The sequence below is a fragment of the Stigmatopora argus genome, chromosome 6 (assembly GCF_051989625.1).
Source record: "Stigmatopora argus isolate UIUO_Sarg chromosome 6, RoL_Sarg_1.0, whole genome shotgun sequence".
NCBI lineage: Eukaryota > Metazoa > Chordata > Actinopteri > Syngnathiformes > Syngnathidae > Stigmatopora > Stigmatopora argus.
In genome coordinates, this window is record NC_135392.1 from 3,899,828 (window position 1) to 3,922,675 (window position 22,848).

At 39.1% G+C, this 22,848-nt stretch overlaps 1 protein-coding gene across 1 annotated transcript in view; it reads left to right on the forward strand.

Annotated features, from left to right (window-relative positions):
* The first annotated feature begins 100 nt into the window (after positions 1-100).
* The window catches only part of arhgap9 (Rho GTPase activating protein 9), a 37,970-nt gene continuing 15,222 nt past the window's right edge, over positions 101-22,848 (forward strand). The window contains 8 exon segments of the mRNA XM_077603776.1: positions 101-378; positions 13,728-14,057; positions 14,649-14,847; positions 14,911-15,003; positions 15,006-15,274; positions 17,659-17,919; positions 18,949-19,038; positions 22,652-22,717. Of these exon segments, the coding sequence (XP_077459902.1) occupies positions 13,836-14,057; positions 14,649-14,847; positions 14,911-15,003; positions 15,006-15,274; positions 17,659-17,919; positions 18,949-19,038; positions 22,652-22,717 (1,200 nt within the window). The 5' untranslated portion in view covers positions 101-378; positions 13,728-13,835.

The window sequence follows — 22,848 nt, forward strand, 5'->3', positions numbered from 1 at the left end:
GTTTCTAAAGAACAACCGGGCGGTGCTTGTCTCTCAGGCTGTCTGTGAAGTGCGCGTCACGGCACCGCCCATCCATGCAAACTGATTGGACGAATGTGAAATTATATCGCTTGAGTTTAGCCAATCTTCAACCAGTAAAGCCATCCAGCGCAAGCTACATTTTTTTATCCGCTTAAAGAGCTCTCAGTAGGCAAAAACATTCACTAAAACGGGGAACTTAAGTGCTCTCTCTCATGCGACTGTTTCTACTGAAAAAGTAATTAAATTTCGACTAATGATTTTTGGAACCCGTAGAGGATTTTTGATCTGCGAGAAGAGTGCAGCAACTAACCGAGGAGCGTCTATCTCTCCAAAATAAAAGCATTACCTCGTTGCAAGGTGAGTGATGATATTTCTGGAAATAGTTTTGTTGTCATCATTTTCTGTCAATTATTCATGTGAAGTACTTTTTTTTTGCAAAGTGAAAACTAGTATATGAGTGCACTGAAAAATAGCAGATGCACTATTGACATTTATTTTTTATACCTATGCAAATTTTGGATCCAAACTATTGCACAAAATTCTATATTTTGCAACTAAAGCACAAATCTCATGTTAAAAAAAGACTTATTTTCCATGCTTTGAAATCTTGTGTTCTTTTTAGATATATTAGAAGTTTTTTAAGTGTATTTGTGCCCATAATAGCAGTGGTACAATGTCAATATACAGTTATACCACTGGTGTCAAAGTGGCAGCACGGGGGCCAAATCTGGCCCACCGCCTCATTTTGTGCGGCCCGAGAAAATAAATCATGAGTGCCGACTTTCTGTTTTATGAGTAAATTCAAATGAAAACGATAGATGTATAAGGAATATTTCCTGTTGTTCCCCTTTTTAAATCAATAATTGCAATTTTATGAATCCAAAATTGTATTTTCTTTCTTTTTGTGTTGTTTTTTGTTCAAAAAGCATTTTTTTCTCTTTTAGATCTATGACAAACTGGATATTTAGGGCTTTTGATCCAGTTCTTTTAATTTTTAAATGATTTCCCCTCTATACTGGTCTGGTCTATACTCTGCCTAAAGGGTTGAAGCCACTGCTGCCAATATTGAACCACAATCAGGTCAGACAGACATGCACGATTGCCTTCAATTTGTTGTCTCTGATCAACTTTTTATTTTTTCAAATGCTTGAACCTGCAACTACATCCTGTGGAAACACTATTTACTTTTCACTGCATTTTCAAGAAGACTATTTTGGGCTGCAAGAGCATTAGAAATTTCTCCTGTCAGTCACTTTCCTTTCCTGAAAAGCAACACGAACAATATTTACTTTTTAAGGTTTGTTGCTAGTGCAGCAGTAAAAAAATAAAAATCAGGATTCCTTGGGTTGACGGACAATGGTGTCAATGTAATGGAAAATATTAAATATGTATATACAGTCATACCTCTACTTACGAATCCTCTAGGTACGAAAGTTTCAGGTTATGAAATGTTCTATATGCAAATGAGTGACTCGAGATACAAAAAAATCCAAGTTACAACATCCCCCAAAGAGTAAATGCATTTCCTTATCCGTTATTTTAACACATAGGGCACACATAAAAGTCTAAAATGTACTACAAAGTGGACGGCTTTCAGCCCTAGTAGAACGGGCTCTTGCCGCCATCTAGCAGACAAATACGGGTATTACATCTATAATGGCCGCAGAGGGAGATATTTCAGCGGCGCAGGGCACATTTTCATATGCTTTATTTATTTTCAGACGTTAATAAATCATTTCCTTGTAATTTTCTCTCATTTTTGTGTGTTTCCTCACATTTTTCATACAAAATTGGGACACTTTGACCAATTTTAAAGGGTTAGTTGGTAGTTGTGTGAGGACCAAGGAACAAATTAGAGAATTTACATATAAAGTACACCTCTACTTACGAAATTTTCAAGTTACGAAAACCAAATAATTTCATAAGTATAGGTACGACTGTAAATCTAAGCCACGATGTGGAGAATCTGCGATAGTCAATCTGAGTAGCGAGATATTACTGTATTTATAAATATTGTAAAGATCCAGCAATCTGCAAATTCCTTTAAATTGTAAGCAAGAGAGAATTTAATAAAAAATAAATTAAAAAAAAGACCATTAACCGGTAACTGCCCTTCTACTTTTCGTGAGAAATTGTTGTCTACAACGTGTTAACCACAGAGGCCCTGACACATACTTGGAAAAAAAAACACGTCGAGTGGAGCGTTGCAAATTTGAGTCGGTTTCATAACCACTCTTAAGTCCATGCAAAGCAGGAAATTCGATGCTTCCCTGGTGACGACACACTGGGCCAGAAAGATTATTCTGCCGTCGCAGTCCTACTGATTAAAAGTGCCCCATTGTACCGAGTGCCGTATTAATAGGGAACCCGCAAGTTTCTGCTGTAATTACTGTGGTGGGCTCCACGGTGCAGTGTCACAGAGGTTTTAAAGGCTGAATGCTTTGCATGGTGCTGTGTCACTAGTCAGATTATAGTGCTGCTCCGGGATATTTGTGCAATAGAGGGAATTGCTCGCTGTCTACTAAAGGAGTGTCCTTGCTCGCATGCTATCGGCTGTGTGGCAAAGCAGCGGCGTATTAGAACGCGTGGTTTGCATACTCCAAATGATTATTTCAAGCCCATACATTTTATAGGCGTAGTAGGGCTGGATCATTTTAATCGGCTAAATGCAGATGTTAAATGACTCGTTTGGCAGATAGGGAAATGGGTTTCGAAAAGAGTCATGTGTTGGTTTGAAGCGGTTTGTTGACTTGGTAAGGAAAATCATACTTTGTGTGCAATAAAATAAGGAACATTTAATTTAATGCTATTATTCAATGGTGGATGTCACCAAAAAGTAATGCTTAAAAACATAAACAACATAGAGTTTAAAATGTTTGGAAAACAGGCTTTTACAGTGATCCCTCGATTATCGCGGTTAATGTAGACCACACATGTCCGCAATAAATGAAAAACGGAAAAATAAAAAAAATAAAATAATTAAATAAATAATGTTTTTTATTTATGTATTAGTTTTTATTTTAATTTTATTATTTGTACTGTATATATATATATATATATAATATATTAAAGTAGGGTCACCACTATTTAAAAAAAATGTATATATGTATTTATTTATTAGTTTTTATTTTTATATATATATATATATATATATATATATATATAGATATATATATATACCGTATTTTCACGACTATAAGGTGCACTGCATTATAGGGCGCACCCTCAATGAGTGACACATTTAAAAAAAATCCATATATAAAGCACACTGGATTATAAGGCGCCCTGTCTATTTTGGAGAAAATTTAAGACTTTTAAGTGCGCATTATAGTCGTGAAAATACGGCATATAAATAAATAAATAAATATATATATATATATATATATATATATATATATATATATATATATATATATAAGTAGCAAGCGGAGGACAGTGGAGTGGCTTCCACTTGCGAGTTTCAGCATGGATTTTCATTTTTTTCTGAATCTACCCCAAAAAATGTAATTTACAAAATAAAATTCCCCCCCCAAAAATCTGCGATGTAGTGAAGCTGCGATATTCGAGGGATTACTGTAGTGCATGATTGGCAACTGAGGTGATGTGTGGAAAAACAATAACAAATATATTAGTTATAAATTCAATATCTGTTTGTAAAAAAAATTTGCACTACCAGGCCATAGTTAGTCATTTGTGGGTCTGTAGGTCATTCATCATTGCACCCAATTGGTTTTGCTTAGCAACAAGTTGCCGACACATGAACACATACAATTGGTCCCCTTATTAATGATTGTAATTCATCTTACCAAGCCACAAAAAAATGTACAAATGCAACACAACACATATTTACTTACATAGGGCGCACTTAAAAGTCTAAAATTTTGGACCGGTTGCCCAATCAGTATGCAGTAAATTCAAGATTCTGTAGATGTCGCTGTATGACGCTGACAGCTTGACTGTCTGGGTACATTGCTTGCTGACACGCTATATTTATATAGTGAAAAGGCGGACGTGTGTGCGCATATCCTGCTTAAAGTATGACAATATTAGCAGTCGACGATGACGTTTTTGTCTGCTACCAGTGACTGAAACGATCCGGATTAGAGCCAAAATGGGTCAAACGAGATCAGTTTTCCAAAAACATACTCCCGTACAGAAGTTGTTATATGGCATACACAATTTGAAATGATCAAAAAGCGTATCAAATCCGGGAAAACGTAGAAGTTGACAGATATGAGAACAATTTGGGCAATTCCGTAGCTTATCATATCATTGCTAAAATCATTAGAACACAAGTTTCAGACTGTTTTTCATCAGTTTGGTTTACTGCAGGGGTGTCAAACTCGGGTTGGTTCGCGGGCTGCATTAACGTCAACTCCATTTCATGTGGTCCGGATCATTTTAGATCTAATATTTAGAATTAAAAAAAAAAATTGGATCAAAAGCCCTAAATAGCCAGTCTTTATAGATCTAAAGCAATGTTTATTTGAGCTTTTTTTTCTTAGTAATGAAAAATTTCTTTTAATCATGTTTTTCATTTCAATTGGAAACAACATATATTTTTTAATTATGTTCAATATTAAAGTGGAAAATGGAAAAATCTATATATTTATTTTTAGATCTTACAAAATGCACTTTGAACTAAAAACACAAAAGAAATAAAATTGAATTGAAAATATTGCAATGATTGATTTAAAAGGGGGAATATCAGGAAATGTAATATACATCTATACTCTTCATTTTAATTTGAACCTAAAACAGAAAGTCGGCACTCATGATTTACTTTCTCGGGCCGCACAAAATGATCCGGCGGGCCAGATTTGGCCCCCGGGCCGCCACTTTGACACCTGTGGTTTACTGCATTGCTTTTCGACATTGACTACTAGTGTATACGCTTTGAAGTCCTCATTGTCAGATGGTGGTGTTCCCTTATTGAACAAGTTATATATATTTATTTTTAGATCTTACAAAATGCGCTTTGAACTAAAAACACAAAAGAAATAAAATTGAATTGAAAATATTGCAATGATTGATTTAAAAGGGGGAAAATCAGGAAATTTAATATACATCTATACTCTTCATTTTAATTTGAACCTAAAACAGAAAGTCGGCACTCATGATTTACTTTCTCGGGCCGCACAAAATGATCCGGCGGGCCAGATTTGGCCCCCGGGCCGCCACTTTGACACCTGTGGTTTACTGCATTGCTTTTCGACATTGACTAGTAGCTTATACGCTTTGAAGTCCTCATTGTCAGATGGTGGTGTTCCCTTATTGAACAAGTAAAAATGTAGACCTAGAAAGGCAAGGCATCAAAGTTGCGTGTGTGTTGCTGCTGCTGTGGGAGGTTGCGCCGCTCCTCCTTCTCTTCCCCAACAGTATCGTGCTCACTTTGGCAGCTCAGCGCCGCAATGAAAAAAAAAAAGGTCTTTGAGTTGTCTGATTGCTTTTGACAGCTCACTCTCCTCCCCGGCGGATCAATGGAGCTCAGTGCTCTTCATTAGAAACATCAATGCAGGGCACAAACCCCCCGAGGCTCGCCGAGGCCCCCCCTTTGCTCTGTTTTTACGTGGCTTGAAAATAGCATTCTTGACATTTCATTTGCTGTAGTTTTGTAAGGAAAATGTAAATCGCACATTTTAACAACAAGACCAACCTCCCAAACTCACAAGAATAAATCATCGGTAGACTATTTAGGACTTAGAGCAGCAAATCATCTGCCAGTTTATCTTTGGAAGAAAACTCCTAAAAGGCCGCTCTGTTTTTTGCCAGTTCAAAAACTGGGATTTTCTTTCAAATGCCGTGAATATTTGTGAAAGCTCATCGTATGAATTTGTTCAACATGTCCTTTTACATACTTAGATATGTAAAGTGTAGTGCTTGGGTTGTTAATATGCTGTCGTATACTCAAAGTTTATCCTCACCAGCCTAGAACCAGTTTGACAGTCAAAAAGGAAGTCATGTGACCAGTACAACCAGGAAGTGTGTTCGTAGTGGTCTAGTTTGTCATCCCGAGGTAAGATGGCGGCGCCCTGAGCGAGCAATGGCAGGCAAGTAAGTGAGTTTTTTCACGTTTTATGAAAGATACGGTTTATTTTTTCTTGAATTTCATTCATAGACGTCAAAGTAAATTTTGCTAAGCGTTTTATCTGTTTATCTTTTCTGTATTTTGAAATAAATGACCTTATCGGCCTCTTTATCGTTATGGGATTTCGTAAAAGCCTTAAAATCGTCGAATTTTACAATTTCTAGCGTATAAGCCCTGATTCATAATTTTCTCCTCCATATTCATGGTTTTAATAGGGAGTACACGTGTTACTTTGAAGGGAAAATCTTCAGAAAAATCATCGCGTGTTGTTTTTCTGATATACTGTATGAATCAAAAGCACATTATTAGGGTCAATATCATCAATTTAATTCAGAGACGTCAAAAGAAATTGTGCTAAGCATTTTATGTGTTTATCTTTTCTCTATTTTCTAATAGATGACCATATCGGCCTCATTGTCTTGCGTTATGGCGTTTCATAAAATTGCCTTGAAATCGTCAAATTTTACAATTTCTCGCGTATAAGCCCTGATTCATAATTTTCACCTCCGTATTCATGGTTTTAATTGGGAGTAAAAATGTGTTACTTTGAAGGGAAAATCTTAAGAAAAATCATCGCATGTTGTTTTTCCGATATAGTGTATGAATCAAAAGCACATTATTAGGGTCAATATAATAAATTTCATTTATAGACGTCAAAAGAAATTTTGTGAAGCGTTTTATCTGTTTATCTTTTCTCTATCTTGAAATTAATGACCATATCGGCCTCATTTTCTTGCATTATGGCATTTCGCCTTTGTCACCTTGCAGTTTTGTGCATGTCAAGTCTAATTTATGTGCATATAAGCCGTACCCTCGATTCAGTCATCATTTTTTTAAGCGACAAATAAGGCTTATATGCGAGAAAATACACTGCTAGCCGTATCACACTGACTTAAAAGCTTCAATCAACCAAATATGGAAGGGGAAGCTGGAAATCAATAGGAAAATCTAAGCGAGATCAGGCAGAAGTTGAATATTTCACACAAGAAGGACTCCAAAAACCACCACCATTTGATGACGACTCAGATTTGCTAACCACTAGCTTCACTTGAAGCATTCTCAAGTCCCAGTAAAACTCCAACACGGCCTCAAATGCAATTGCCGCATCCCCCTTGAGCAAACAGATGCTTCAATTTGACGGGAAATCGCCAGCCGTCCGTGTTATTGTTCCTGTTCTCAGGAAGCGAAAACCCTCTGAAGAATCTACGTCTTTGTGTCGGCCTCGCCGCCGGCTCGGGGCTCCGTCGTAAAAACGGGCGTTGCGTCAGTCCGACGCTCCAAACGGCTGGGAATGACGGCATCGCACATGTGTGGTGTTGTTTTGCTCAGCCGGGCACAAAGAGCAAACACATGCCAAAGAAAGCGCCCGTTGACACCACGGCCGTGAGCCAATGACAACTTGTCGTGGCGTCATCCGGCTTCTGATTGGCTCCCCCGGTCGGCCGCCGTTCGAGAAGCCGGCCCACCTGTTAAGTCTTCCTCGCGCACATACATTGGCACCAATGTTCCCTCTAATTTTTCGTTGGTCTGAGCAGAAAGTCAACCTCCCTGAGCGCACTGAGTACCAGTGTGAGCGACATCATCGGTACTCGGATGATTCGCCTAAAGACGTTTCGCCGACGGACGTTTGACAGACGGGCAGGTCGCCGAATGGACGTTCCGCCGAACGTTCATTCGGCGACCTGTCCGTTTTTCATGTAAAACATGCTGTAAAACACGAAAAACATAAGTGGACAGAGCTACTGCCACTTGCTGCCGCTTAAACGGCGCCATCATGGGGAAAGGGGTAAAAAAAAAAAAAAAAAAAAAAAAAAAAAAAAAAAAAAAAAAAAAAAAAAAAAAAAATCCGATTTTTTTTTTTTTTTTTTACTGCGCGCCATATGATTGCTGCTGCGCAGCGAGGACGAGAGTAGTGCGCAATTGCGCACGCGCGCAGCTTAGAGGGAACACTGATTGGCACGCCAATTCACATCCATGTTTTTGGCCAGCATAGAGGAAAGTGCGTATGTTTGAGCGCGTCTTCGTGTTCTTGCTCTGATCATCAATAATGCATGGCTTTGGCAGGATGAAAGGCTGTTTTGGCTCGGGGCGCGTGTCTCTTATGGACGGGGAGAGAGAAACATCACGGCTTTGTAACCGTGGCATCCACACGCCAAGTCAACTAACGGCGTGCTCGCAGAGAACGCAGGCGGGTATTACGTAAATAACATTGACTTTTGCCGTGTTTTGCTGGTAAATCAAGTTATTGATTCTCTAATTGCCGGAAGGAAGAGACAGGAAGAGACAGACTGCCTGTTAAATTGGAAATGTGATGGTTGGATGGCAAAGTTGAGTCGGAATCTCATTTTGATGGGCAATTTTGCAAGGACAAAAGATGTGCCGTATTTTCACGACTATAAGGCGCACTTAAAAGTCTTTGATCCAAAATAGACAGGGCGCCTTATAATCCAGTGTGCTTTATATATGGAAAAAATTTAAATGTGTCATTCATTGAGGGTGCGCCTGATAATGCGGTGCGCCTTATAGTCGTGAAAATATGGTACGTTTATTGGATTGGATAAGTTTATTGGACAAATTTATTCATCCCGTATTCGGGAAATTACGTTGTCACAGTAGCAAGAGGGTGAGAATACAGACACAGTAAAATACATTTTAGACATGAATAAATAGGTAATAAATAAGTAAATAAAAAATAAAAAAAATACATTAAAAATAAAAAAATAAAAAATAAAAATGCAAAATAAAACAATAAAAATACAAAAATAAAAAATAAACTAAATACATAAATAAAAAATAAATAAATAAGCGTGTTGCTGAAAAAATATATACATACAGACATACACACATAAGGTCAACTCAAATGATGACACAACCTTGTCATATTTATTCAGGCCTGATATACGTGATTATTAAATTATTCAAAGGTTATTGCCACCCTCAGCTGTAGCTGAACTAAGCTGAAATTAAGCTGCATTTGAAAATTCCACATACTGTAACCTGCACTAGCGTACACTGGAGCGACTTCTGACAGCTCATCACAACAAAGTTCCAAGTTCAGAAGTTGCTTGTGTCGCTTCTGGCCTTTCTATGTAGTTAGCATGTGTACACAGTGTCAAAATCTCCAGTCACGCGGATCCGTGTCAACAACTGAAGGCCCAAACCGTGTACAAGTTGACAAACAGTCATTTTCTGTCACCCTTTTGTTGCAGTTGAAGTTTTTCTTTATTTCCTTTTTTAAGTAATTGCATCAATCCAGTCTCCCAACTTTATGCTTTTTACATGTAGATTCAGTGTGCGTGCATGTGTGTAAAAGTGAGCGAGCACTTGGATGCCTTTTGAAGTTCCTCATTGACTTGCGCGTTGCCCCCACTCCCGTTTCATCTAGCTTTGAAGGCCTTGATTATTCAAGACGCCCGTTTTGCACTTCAAACATATGGAAACACCACGACGATGCTGTGACACTGGCGCCTTTTTTTAGCCCCCTACTTCCTGCCATAACGACCAAATTTGGAGTTACTCGTGAAATGACGCCCTGTTAGAAACCACATGATGCATATCGGCAAATGGTGGGAGTTGTCGAGATAGCATCTAGCACATTTGCTTTAATTTTTCCTTTTTCCAATCAGGTGTTTTTATCTTTTTTATTGAGATGGATTCTCTTCAGGTTCATTGGACAATAAATTTGCCGTACTAGCTACCCTATTGGCCCGAATATAAGACGACCCACTCTTTTTCAAGACTCAAGTTTAAAAAAAGACGTTTTGAACACCAAATTCAATTTTCATACTGAAAATAATGACAGTAAATCTGAAACAAATGATTATAACAATCAATTTATTCATGTATTTATTTATTAACATATTTATTACCTATCTATTTATGTCTAAAATGTATTTTCCTGTGTCTGCATTCTCACCCTCTTGCTACTGTGACAATAAAATTTCCAAAATACGGGATAAATAAAGATATCTAATCTATTCGAGAGAAAAACACGTTATTTCGCCTCATTCAAATCATGCAAAAAACTGTATCACATCTTAATATCTAAACATTTAATCATGTAAACTAAAGTGCAATCACTTTTGTAAATAAATGCCTCCTATTTTTTAAAATGTAAATGAACCAACCTACTATGCTAAAACAAACAAATGGCGATAACTGCATTAACCATCAAAGTGTTCAACTTAAAATATATCTGGCGCCATCTGTCGTTGTGAATGGGTATAATGTCTAGACCCCGAATTTAAGACGACAGTTTCAGTCACATTTCAATGCAAAAAACACTGTCTTATATTCAGGCCAATACGGTAATTTTATGCAGGACGCACATCTGTGCTGTGATTGCTGATCACTACGTCAATCAGCTGGCCTTCTGCTCATGTACTTTCACAATAAATGCCTGTATTTCTCAATTTAACTCCACTGTCCTTAGTTGCATCAGTGCAGGACAGCTTAACAGCCAGCTGATATCACCTTTTGTGTTCACCTTGGATGACGAGCGCCTATTTGGATTCGTTCCACCGATTTTCCATTTGTTTGGTTGCCTCCACACCATAAATAAGCCTCTGGCACAAATCCTCATCTCCAGACACATTGCACATGTCTGTGTCAGATACCATATGGACTACTCGCCGCGTTTGAGCATGTGACGCCATGTGAGCCCATTCTACCATATGAAAGGAGTCCTTTCGGATTTAACACCGATACTCGCTTTTATAACCGCACATGCCATGTTATTTAACAAGCCATGTGCCTTTTGTTGACAGAATTCTTGTAAATTTCTTGTCCTTTTATGAGCCCATTTTGGCCACAAAGTCTGCTTGGCAACAAGTGTACAAATATCGGCATTCTTTTCCCTTTATAGGAAATAAAATCTGTTCCAGAGTCAAACCGACACTATTTTTTAATAGAGAAAATGTGATCTTAACTTAAAAGTCATTCATATGCAAAGCAAAAGAATTAAAAGCGGCACATACCGTATTTTCTCGCATATTAGCCTCATCCGCGTCAGCCGCACCCTTAAAATTGCCCTAAAATCGTTGAATTTTACAATTTCTTGCGTATAAGCCGCCCCCCGATTCACAATTTTCACCTCCATATTCATGGTTTTAATAGGGAGTATAAATGTGTTACTTTGAAGGGAAAATATTAAGAAAAATTATCGCATGTGGTATTTCTGATATACTGGAAAAATCGTCTGCTGGATTGCACATTCCGAAATGGTGTTGCCTGCACGTAGACAAATTCAAAAAGGAAGTCATGTGAGCAGTACAACCAGGAAGTGTGTTCATAACGGTCTAGTTTGTCATCCCTTGGTAAGATGGCGGCACCCTGAGCGAGCAATGGCAGGAACAAGTGAGTTTTTTCACGTTTTATGCAAGATACAGTTTTTTTTTCATTGATGTCAAAATACATTGAGGCAAAATGGCAAAATGGCAAAATGACATCATGACGCAATGGCGCCGTGACGTTATGACGCAAGCGAATGCCTTGTCATTGCGTTATGGCGTTTCGTCTTTGTCACCTTGCAGTTTCGTGCATGCCAAGTCTAATTTGTGTGCATATAAGCCATACCCTTGATTCAGTCATCATTTTTTTGCGACAAATACGGCGTATATGCGAGAAAATACGGTAAATGAAGACATTTTCTTTGCCACTGGTACAATGTGAAAGTATTTTTCATTTAATGACTATGCAATCAAAGTCGGAGATTCATTGAGGATTACGTAATTGCTTGCAAGACGAGTCTTATCCGGCTTCTTATTGGGTAACAACTTGAGCTGTTGTTGTTTTGGTGCCAAAAGGCACACAATCATTACAAGCGTTTGCACATGGCCCGATAAAATCCCGATTTTGCCTGTCCAATAGACTTAGGTTTTCATTTCATAAAATCCACTTGTTCACTGCATTTAGACCAGAATGGGTTAAGCTCAGGGTAACGACAATCATGGCCGATTTGTGCAGTAAGAAAAGATTGCGTAATGGATTATGACTGTCAATTTTGCTCTTTTTTGTTCACTTTAACATAGGAATTGAGTTCTACTCACACACTTGTATGTTTTATAAAATAACAATATTTTAAGTGGTTTTTGAGAACCTCGGAAGTTGGAACATCCGAACAAAGTTGTCGAATTTTAATTTTAACAGGGATTTGGGGTCTATAGTTTTAACATTTGGGGATTTTAGATGTTGTAGAATGACAAAATTATTTCAAATTGGAGTTCTACTGACAATTGAGTTCAACTCTGCATGTTATTCAATCAGGGAAATAATAAAATACACATGGGCTTGTTGTTTCTGAAATTTGCTTCTTCATTTCTGTGTCACCAGAGTTCTATCCATCTCTTATGTACCAGGATGGGCCGTTTTAAAATGTTTCTGGAAATTTGTAAATAATTCAAGGGTCTTTTACAATAGGGAAAAAATAACTTGGGGATAGCTGCAGCACTCCCGTCACTTTTAGAAGACTTTTAAGGCACATATTAGGCTACTCCTATAAATCATATATTACAATGGCGTAAGTGAAGAAAGTAACAATTGAAATGACTGATATATTTAATCTATTGCCCCATCTTTTGGGATCCAAATATTGTTTGTTTATTATTATTTGTGTTTATCAGATTCATTGTGTTTATTAGTACAGTCATACCTCTACTTACAAATGCATCTAGGGACGAAAGTTTCTGGTTACGATTTTTTTATATGCATATAAATGACTCGAGATACGAAAAAGATCCAAGTTACAAAATTCCCCAAAAAGTATTTTAAGGATTTCCTTATCCGTTATTTTATTTAGAATTCCCCTTATTAAGCGATTAAAAACTATACAAATGTAATGTGGCACATATTTTTACACACACAGACACATGGCATACGTAAAAGTCTAAAATGTACTACAAAGTGGACGGATTTCGGTCCTGGTAGAACCGGGTATTACATCTATAACGCCACGGAATGAGATATTTCAGTGGCGTAGGGCACATTTTCACATGCTTTATTTATTTTAAGACATTAATAAATCATTTCCTTATCATTTTTGTTTGTTTCCTCACATCTTTCTTACAAAATTGGGACACTTTGACCAATTTTAATGGGTTTAGTTGGTAGTTCTGTGAGGACCGTGGAATTTACATATAAAGTACACCTCTACTTATGAAATTTTCAGGTTACAAAAAAGTCTTGGAACGAATTGTAGAATTTACATATAAAGTACACCTCTACTTACGAAATTTTCAAGTTACAAAAAAAGTCTTGGAACGAATTGTAGAATTTACATATAAAGTACACCTCTACTTACGAAATGTTCAAGTTACGAAAAAAGTCTTGGAACCAATTAATTTCGTAAGTAGAGGTACGGCTGTATTCATGAAATGAGTGAATTAACTTTTTGGGTGTCTAAATGTGTCCCCTAAGAAAAAAACAAAAAAACAACCCATCACCATTTTTTACAAGGCAAAGTGTCCTGGTCATTTGCATGGATGTAGATAAAATCAGCAAGGTTTGATAGCGTGCCTTAAAACAGAAAACTCTTTATATCTATGAATAACTCCCTCCACCAGGTCGGAGCACAATTGTTATTTTTAGTAATCTCCCAATTTCCCCTGCGGTTCTTCCACAGCATGGAAGTCGCCAGGTTCCAGTCTCCTCCCCTGGCCCGCGCTGAACCAACCGGCGTCGCCGTCGTTCACCACCGGCGCTCTCTTCGTTGAATGAGCCGAGAAGAACCATGCTGTCCGGGACGTGGCGACGCTCGGCGGGGGACCAGCAGCCTGCCGCGCCACCGACGGCCAACGCTCGCGGCGTGACGTTGTGTGGCGTTCCAAGCGGCACGGTGGTTCTTGAGGCCCAGTATGATTATAATTACCGCGGCGCTGACGGAAGGCAGGTCTGCATTCGGGAAGGCGAGCGCTTCGTACTCCTTAAGAAGACCAATTCTGATTGGTGGCAGGTGAGACCATAGAGCAAATAAGTGTTTTGATAGGAACGTAACCATTGCTGGGACTTGTTGATTTAATATTTGCATATTTTTGTTTTTGGTACTACTATTCTTCATGCTCTAATTCAAGGGTGTCAGACTCGGGTTGGTTCGCGGGCCTCATTAACGTTTTTTATAAATGGATTAAAAGAACTGGATTAAAATCCCTGAATATTCAGTTTTTTATAGATCTAAAACAATGTTTATTTTAGCTTTTTTATATATATTTTTAGATTTTACAAAATGATTTTTGAACTAAAAACAGAAAAAATGGATTAAAAAATTACAATTATTGATTTCAAAGGGGGAAAATCAGGAAATATAACATACATCTATACTCTTTATTTTAATTTGATCCTAAAACAGAAAGTCGGCACTCATGATTTACTTTCTCGGGCCACACAAAATGATGTGGCGGGCCAGATGTGGCCCCTGGGCCGCCACTTTGACACCTGTGCTCTAATTATTTGTGACATAGTGGGGGCACCGACGGTATATTGCCTCTAGAACAGTAATGTTTCCATAGCAGTGCCAATATAGGGGTTTATGCTTTGGGTGTGCCAGGTGCGGAGGATAGGGGCCGCAAGTAAAACCAAGCCGCTGTACGTGCCTGCCACATACGTGACCGAGGTTCCCGTGGCGCCCATGCCCTCGCCCCAGCGCCTCATCATCTCAGCCTCGCTCAACTCGAACCTTCGGGTCCTGCCTCGGGTGGCGCTGACTCCGAGCCCCACGGAAGTGAGGTATCACGATCAGCACCAAGGTAAACAAAACGTGGGAATGCTATTGTGTTTTCTTTCTTTTAACTTGGACCTTCGATCCGCAGCGAGTAAACCCATTTACCGCTCCATGGAGAACCTTAACTCCAGCAGTGCCTTAAGAGGTCTGGACTCTGCCGCCGACACGGGTGGTGTCTGTTTTCTCTTGTCTTGACATCTAACTCTCCCGGTTTAGGCCACCTCACGGTCCCGAGGGACGCCTCGGCCGTCCAAACGGTGTCCTGCAACGCTAGGGTGGTCCCCATGATCACTCGCAGCCAGAGCCAGAACAACCTGACGGATAACGTGGTGGAGAACCCTTACGATGAAGTGGGCGGAGGTTTCAGCAGCCGCGTCAACCACAGGATCCCCAAGAAGTCCTGCAGTCAGTGGGACATGTTGGGGTCTTCTGGGAAGAAAAACCATTTGCAGGTAAGGATGTGGTGGGTATAAGTTGAGTTGGAGTTTTTTTTTTTTTAAAGGGACAGCACTTATTAACCCTCTATGACATATATCTAAAATGGTCCGGCCCACATGAAATCGAGTTGACGTTAGCATTTTTTATATATTTTTAGATTTTACAAAATAATTTTTGAACTATAAACACAGAAAAAATGGATTCAAAATTTACAATTATTGATTTAAAAGGGGGAAAATCAGGAAATTTAATATACATCTATACTCTTCATTTTAATTTGATCCTAAAACAGAAAGTCGGCACTCATGATTTACTTTCCCGGGCCGCACAAAATGATGCGGCGGGCCAGATTTGGCCCCCGGGCCGCCACTTTGACACATGTGATCTTAAGCAACAACAACAAAAAAACTTTTCTGGTTTTGGTTACTGAAATGATTTAGCCATTGTAATAAAAAACCTTTCTAATCAACATAAAGGCAGTGGTAAAATAGGTTTTGCTTAACTAATCCACATCTCTCGACTCAGATCAATTTATTATTTTATGGATCTAACATACGATATGAAACTTTCACTTCCGAGAATTTTTCTTAGCTGCTCCTCCATTGTTAGCATTACGTTAGAAATCGAAAACTAGCAGTAGAAGTGGCATTTCCCTTTTAATAGTATCGTACACAGTACCCAAAATATTTAAAAACCATGTTTTTCTTCATCATCCAGTACTGACGTACTGTTACACTAGCTTTTGCAGCCGAGGACTGTTTTTTTTTCACTCTCGGTACATTCAATAATCCCCCCCCAGAGAATCAATCATGTCAGCAATGACGTTAGGGCATCCCGGAATTACATCAGAGTCCATGCAAGTCATTTATTCTGTCTCTGGCATCTCCCATCCAACTGAACTCATTGTGTGCTTAATCTCAGGAAGTGGGACATGCAGCACTTCATCCCTTGAAATTTCTCTCACTTCACATTTAGAATGGAGGAGAGAAGTCACACACACTTTGCAAAGGTTGCTTTGGCGATAGCGTTGCCGCCTCAGTGCGTTTTCAGACCATAGTTTGTAATACAGAAAGGGTGGTGAGGAAAATCCCAGGTTTTGAAATAAGCATGTTCAGTGTTGGAGTACAGAAAAACTAAAATAAAATAAAAATGACATCATTTAAGCAATGTGAAACTGTACAAGGAAGCCAGAGTACAGTGGTACCTTGAGTTAAGAGCTTAATGCGTTCCGGGACTGAGCTCGTATGTCGATTTTCTCGTAACACAAATGAACGTTTCCCATAGAAATGAACTAAAAAACTAATTTGTTCCAACCCTCTGAAAAAGCACGAAAAACAGGATATTGGATTGGAAAAACATTTTTATTTGTTCTAATTCGCCATCTATTAACAAAGTAACAAATAACAAGTGGTTTAATAGTATACTAAAATGTCTTTAATAGAACTAGAATTAGACAGATTTCTTGGGGGGAGACTTTTTGCATGGCAACACGCTCGTAACATAACATAAACAAATTTAATGAACTTGGATTATGATGCAGATTTGTTTAATCTAGCCTTACACTAAATTTATTTCTAATTTTGTTTTAAATTTTGATACCTTTCTTGTCTATTTGCCCCGCCTCCACCCTGACTTTCAGATGCAACCTATCAAGGGTTGTTTGCTTTTGTATTCCCTTCAAAATATTCCGAAAATGATGCAAATAAATCTCCTCACAATAGGATAACGCACGACCACTTGCCAACGAGAAGTAGTATACTCGCATGTCGAGGTACTCGTATGTCGAGGTACTCGTATGTCGAGGTACTCGTATGTCGAGTTACTCGTATGTGGAGGTACTCGTATGTGGAGGTACTCGTATGTGGAGGTACTCGTATGTGGAGGTACTCGTATGTGGAGGTGCTCGTATGTGGAGGTGCTCGCATGTGGAGGTGCTCGCATGTGGAGGTACTCGTATGTGGAGGTACTCGTATGTGGAGGTACTCGTATGTGGAGGTACTCGTATGTTGAGGTACTCGTATGTCGAGGTACCACTGTATGTAGGAATAATGTCCATAAACACTGTAAAAAATGTGCAGTCTCAAAAAAAACCGTAGAATCCGAAGACAAAAGTCTTGACTGTGACGCAGACGGCTTTAAAGCGGATGTGTTTCATGTACACATTCTAACACAAATACCAGATTTAGCCTTCTTGGCTTTGCTTCCTAAAAAAACATTTTTCATTTTTTTGTGTCCTCTCACTAACCTCGTCTTAATCCACAGTGTGACGTATCGAACTGCTTGACGGATTTATCTTCCGTCCTCTTTAATCGTCACAATTCGCGTGAAAGTGACAGGATAAAAACAATTGACATTTACATTTAAATCCAAGTGAAAAATAGCCCATTTCTCCATCCAGGTCCCAACAGAGTCCTATCTGTCCCAGCTATCCTGGCAGGATTCGCCCCTCTACCGTCAACCGCAGGTAGTGGACAGGCGTCTCTCGCAGACGGAGCCCCCCTACCCCACCCCCGGCCAGCAGCCCCTTCAGGTCATGGACTTGTGGGAGCAGTACTTGGACCCGTGTTCTCTACGAAGCTACTATGTCAACAGCATCACCAAGGAGAGATCCTGGAAGCCTCCTAGGAGAGCCCGCGGAGGTTCCGCTGAAAACAAGCAGGTTCGCTGTTCATTCTCAACATGCCTTTAATTCAAAGTGTTTCCCAGATTAAGAGCGGGATTCACTGAATTTTCCCTTTGGAGAGGTTAGAGATGGGTCAGGGTTTAACACCCGTATCTCATTTATATGCGTCTCATTCTACTCATCACCGCTAAAGAGCAAAAAAGCATTTCATGAACTTGATACCTAAAGGAATTGTGCAATTTAAAAGAACTTGCCACTGTATAAGGAGCATTGCGTTTAATTCAAGATTTAAAGAATGTCAACGTGGCGGCCCGTGGGCCAAGTCTGGTCCGCCGCCTCATTTTGTGCGGCCCGAGAAAGTAAATGATGAGTGCCGACTTTCTGTTTTACGATCAAATTCAAATGGAGATTATAGATGTATAGGGAGTATTTTCTGTGTTTCCCCTTTTTAAATCAATAATTGCATATTTGTACTAATTTGAATGCCCAAAAATGATCTACAGTAATCCCTCGATTATCGCGATTAATGTAGACCAGACATGGCTGCGATAAATGAAAAAACGCGAAGTAGGGTCACCCCTATTTAAAAAATAAATAATAATAATAATAATATTTTTTAATTTTATTTTTTAACTGAGTTCTAGTAGCAAGCGGAGGATGGGGGAGTGGCTTCCGCTTGCGAGTTTCAGCCTGGATTTTCACCTTTTTATGAATTTACCCCAAAAAAATAATTAACGAAAAAAAAATTCCCCCAGAAAAAAAAACGCGATGTCGTGAAGCCGCGATATTCGAGGGATTACTGTATCGAGCTATCAGCGCGATCAGAAAAGCTGTCAATTCATTAATCGATTAATTTTTGGCAGCCTAATTGGACCACTTAACGACGCTACAGATGAAATTGAAACTACGACGTGGCTCGGGGCAAAATATGAGTTTGACACCCCTGGTTTAAAGCATAAATATAGAGCAAACAAATGTTTTCCTATTTCAAACAAACACACTGCTTTTAAGATTCATGGAATTGTGTGCCGGTTTCAACATTTTCCAAAAAAATTCTTCCACAAGGTCATCCCGATGGAACTCAAAGCAGTAGCGAGAGAAACGAGCCATCTGACGTTGCCGCTTGCTGCAACGGGCAACGGGACGATGCGCAGGGTAAGCGTTGACGACACCCACTGCAGTGAACACATCGTCTAACACATTTAATTCAACCGTTGCCATTGACGACGTTAGACATCTTTACCATTTTAACTAGGGAGAGGCTGACACTGGATGATCAAATGAGCTGAAGGCATTTTTGGCAATGAGGTCAAAGGTCACACAAGTCACCATAACTAGATAACACATTAGACCAAGGGTGTCAAACTCGGGTTGGTTTGCGGGCCGCATTAACGTCAACTCGATTTCATGTTGGCCGGACCATTTTAGATATAATATTTAGATTTTTTTTAATAAATGGATTAATATCCCTGAATATTCAGTTTTTTTATAGATCTAAAACAATGTTTATTTTAGCTTTTTAAAATATATTTTTAGATTTTACAAAATGATTTTTTAACTAAAAACACAGAAAAAATTGATTAAAAAAATACAATTATTGATTTAAAAGGGAGATCAGGAAATTTAATATACATCTATACTCTTCATTTTAATTTGATCCTAAAACAGAAAGTAGGCACTCATGATTTACTTTACCGGGCCACACAAAATGATGCGGTGGGCCAGATTTGGCCCCCGGGCCGCCACTTTGACCCGTGCGTTAGACTATTTAACTCGAATTTGCCAGATTGTTAGTAAGATGATAAGATGGCAATGCTTTGGGGGAAATTTGCTCCCAGAGTTCTTAAAATGAAATGCTCTACAGATGTTTTTGTTTTTGAAAAACAACAACAACAACAATTGCACCTAGTATGGTAATATATTCATCAGAATTATCAATATTTTCCTTTTGGACAGTCGTAGGACAAATTGTTCGTCACATTTCTTTGCAATTAGCCTTTAGACGAGACCTTGGCACTCTCTAGTGGCATTTCATGGCATTTCTGACATAACACAACAGCGAATAGTTGAACTTTTTGTCATTGCTAACAGAATTAGGAAAAGCTGAATTTGTAAGTATCAAAAACAATCTCAATCGTGTATTTTTACTTCCTCTCCAAAAGGCATTAGAGGCATTTCAACAGTTGAGTGTAGACCACAGGTGTCAAAGTGCCGGCCCGGGGGCCAAATCTGGCCCGCTGCATCGTTTTGTGCGGCCCGAGAAAGTAAATCATGAGTGCCGACTTTCTGTTTTACTTTCCCGGGCCACACAAAATGATGCGGCGGGCCAGATTTGGCCCCTGGGCCGCCACTTTGACACATGTGATTTAGGGCTTTTGATCCAGTTCTTTTAATCCAATTTAAAAATAAAAATCTAAATATTAGATCTAAAATGGTCCGGCCCACATGAAATGGCATTGACGTTAATGTGGCCCGCGAACCAACCCGAGTTTGACACCCTTGGTGTAGACTTTCTTCATCCACTGTACATCCATTACTGTACTTTTATCATGTTTATTTTTCTCATGCAATCATTCCTCTCAGGCACTTTTACTGGCGCAAAGTCGCACAGGGTGCACATCGTACTGCTCGGAATTCCACCACAATGTTTTAATTAGTCGCCCACGCAATAATCATGATTTATTAACAACATTATCAGAATTCATGCGCCAGTATATGCTTAGACAAATAGCCCGAGTTCCTTCACGCTAAGAATAACGCGAAAGCCAGATAAATTCCAAACAAAACCGAGCCAGCAAAGTCATTGTCGTCCTCGCCGAGTGTACGCGGGGGCGCCGCGTTCCAGATTAAGAGCCGGGCTAAATTAAAAAGTCGGATTACATGGCCGTAGTTGCCCCATCATCGCCGACTGACTCTAACTGCCCCCGTGACGCATTTACCACGGGCTAATCCCCCTGCAGGGAATAATGAGGTAATACCTCTTTGATCGGATGCGGAGCGGCTGAAGCCATTAGACCTCGTGGGGGCTTTAAAAAAAATAACCAAAACATTGCTACATCTAAATCACTCATCTGACTTGAAACTCTTCATGACCCCTCCGCATGCATTTCCCTATTTTCGATCGCTTTTAAAAAGCATAAAACAGCGCAATGTCTTTTTCGGGGGTTACTTAGCATCGCTTTAAATGAGCCGAAACGGGAAATTCTACATCAGCGTTGACATTTACGTGACATTTCGTCCCAGATCTGATCCTTATTCTCCTAAATGAGCATTTAAGGGCTTCTGATTGCATCACTTTTGCGTCAATATTCTATCCACGCTCATCTAAAATACATGGCGTGGAAAATAACATCAAAGGCGTGATTCCCCCGTCAAGGTGCGGTGACCCATATATGTCACTTTCAATTGGAGAGGGCATGTTTTAACATCTGCGGTGTCATGTGACTCAATAATCATAATATACAGACCACCACATGCTTTTCTTTTGAAAGCCCTCATTAAGCTGAGCACTCAAACTGATTTAATATATTGTATGAAATGGAATGTTGGGCTAGCGTTTGGATTAGCATTTTTTTACTACTTATTGTGTCTTGTATTGGATTGTTGGTAGTACTTTGACTTATTAATATCTAAATTTTTTAGTTTTTTTTGTGATATACAGTAATCCACGGGTGTCAAAGTGGCGGCCCGGGGGCCAAATTTGGCCCGCCGCAACATTTTGTGTGGCCCGGGAAAGTAAATCATCAGTGACGACTTTCTGTTTTAGGATCAAATTAAAACGAAGAGTATAGATGTATATTACATTTCCTGATTTTTCCCCTTTTAAATCAATAATTGTAATTTTTTAATCCATTTTTTCTGCGTTTTTAGTTCTAAAATCCTTTTGTAAAATCAAAAAATATATTTAAAAAAGCTAAAATAAACATTGTTGTAGATCTATAAAAAACTGAATATTCAGGCCCTTTAATCCAGTTCATTTAATCCATTTATTTAAAAAAATCTCAATATTATATCTTAAATGGTCCGGGCCCACATGAAATCGAGTTGACGTTAAAGCAGCCCGCAAACTGATGCGGCGGGCCAGATTTGGCCCCCGGGCCGCCACTTTGACACATTTTGCTCTAGTCTTTGAACTGTCATTTTTATTTAAATAGCTAACTAGTTGCAAGTGGACCAAAAATTGGTGTTTGTCCACCATTGTTCCCAATGAATGACCAACTCCTGACACCTGACTATGCTAATTTAAAATAGAAGTTCGGCACAGGTCAAGATTGGTCACCGTACACTCCGTTCTGCTGCGGTTGCCGTGGCAATATTACCGGCGTCACGGCGGCAGTTGACTGCGTTGTACCTTCCTGCTCGTGTGACTGTGTGTAATGATAAAAACTGCTTCCCCCTTCAATGAGGAAGTAAGGCCAGCCTAGTAAGGAAGGACAGATGAGTCCTTTGTTAAAAGAATAAAAAAATAAAAAAAACGCTGATGTGATATGAGAAGACTTATAGTTTTGCTCTTAAACGCTCGGTGGAGATGAACACGATTGCAGTAAGTCTTTTCATACACAAATTTCATCTAGCCAAATTCTAATTTTACTTGAATTGTTACAGTTTGACTGCATTTTGAGGCATGACTTTAAAAAAATGTCCATTTTTACCACCTCAATTCGCAGACATTTTTTAACAGTATTTATTATGCACGATTTTTTTTTTGAGTTGTCGTTGCTAAGACTAAAAATGAAACTTCCTGTCTGTCTGTCTTTTTTTTTTAAAGCTCTCACCCGATTTCCTATTTGGGAGCCACCAAAGGAAGGCAGACAACAGTTGGCGGATGAAACAGGTGAAATTTTCGTCTTTTCCGCCCGCGATTCCACAAAAAAGGGAACGTGATCACCTTGAGTTTCACCTTGCGCACGAAAGAACGGTTGAGGCTTTGTAGCAACGGGTTGTCTCGGCACGGCGGTACGAAAA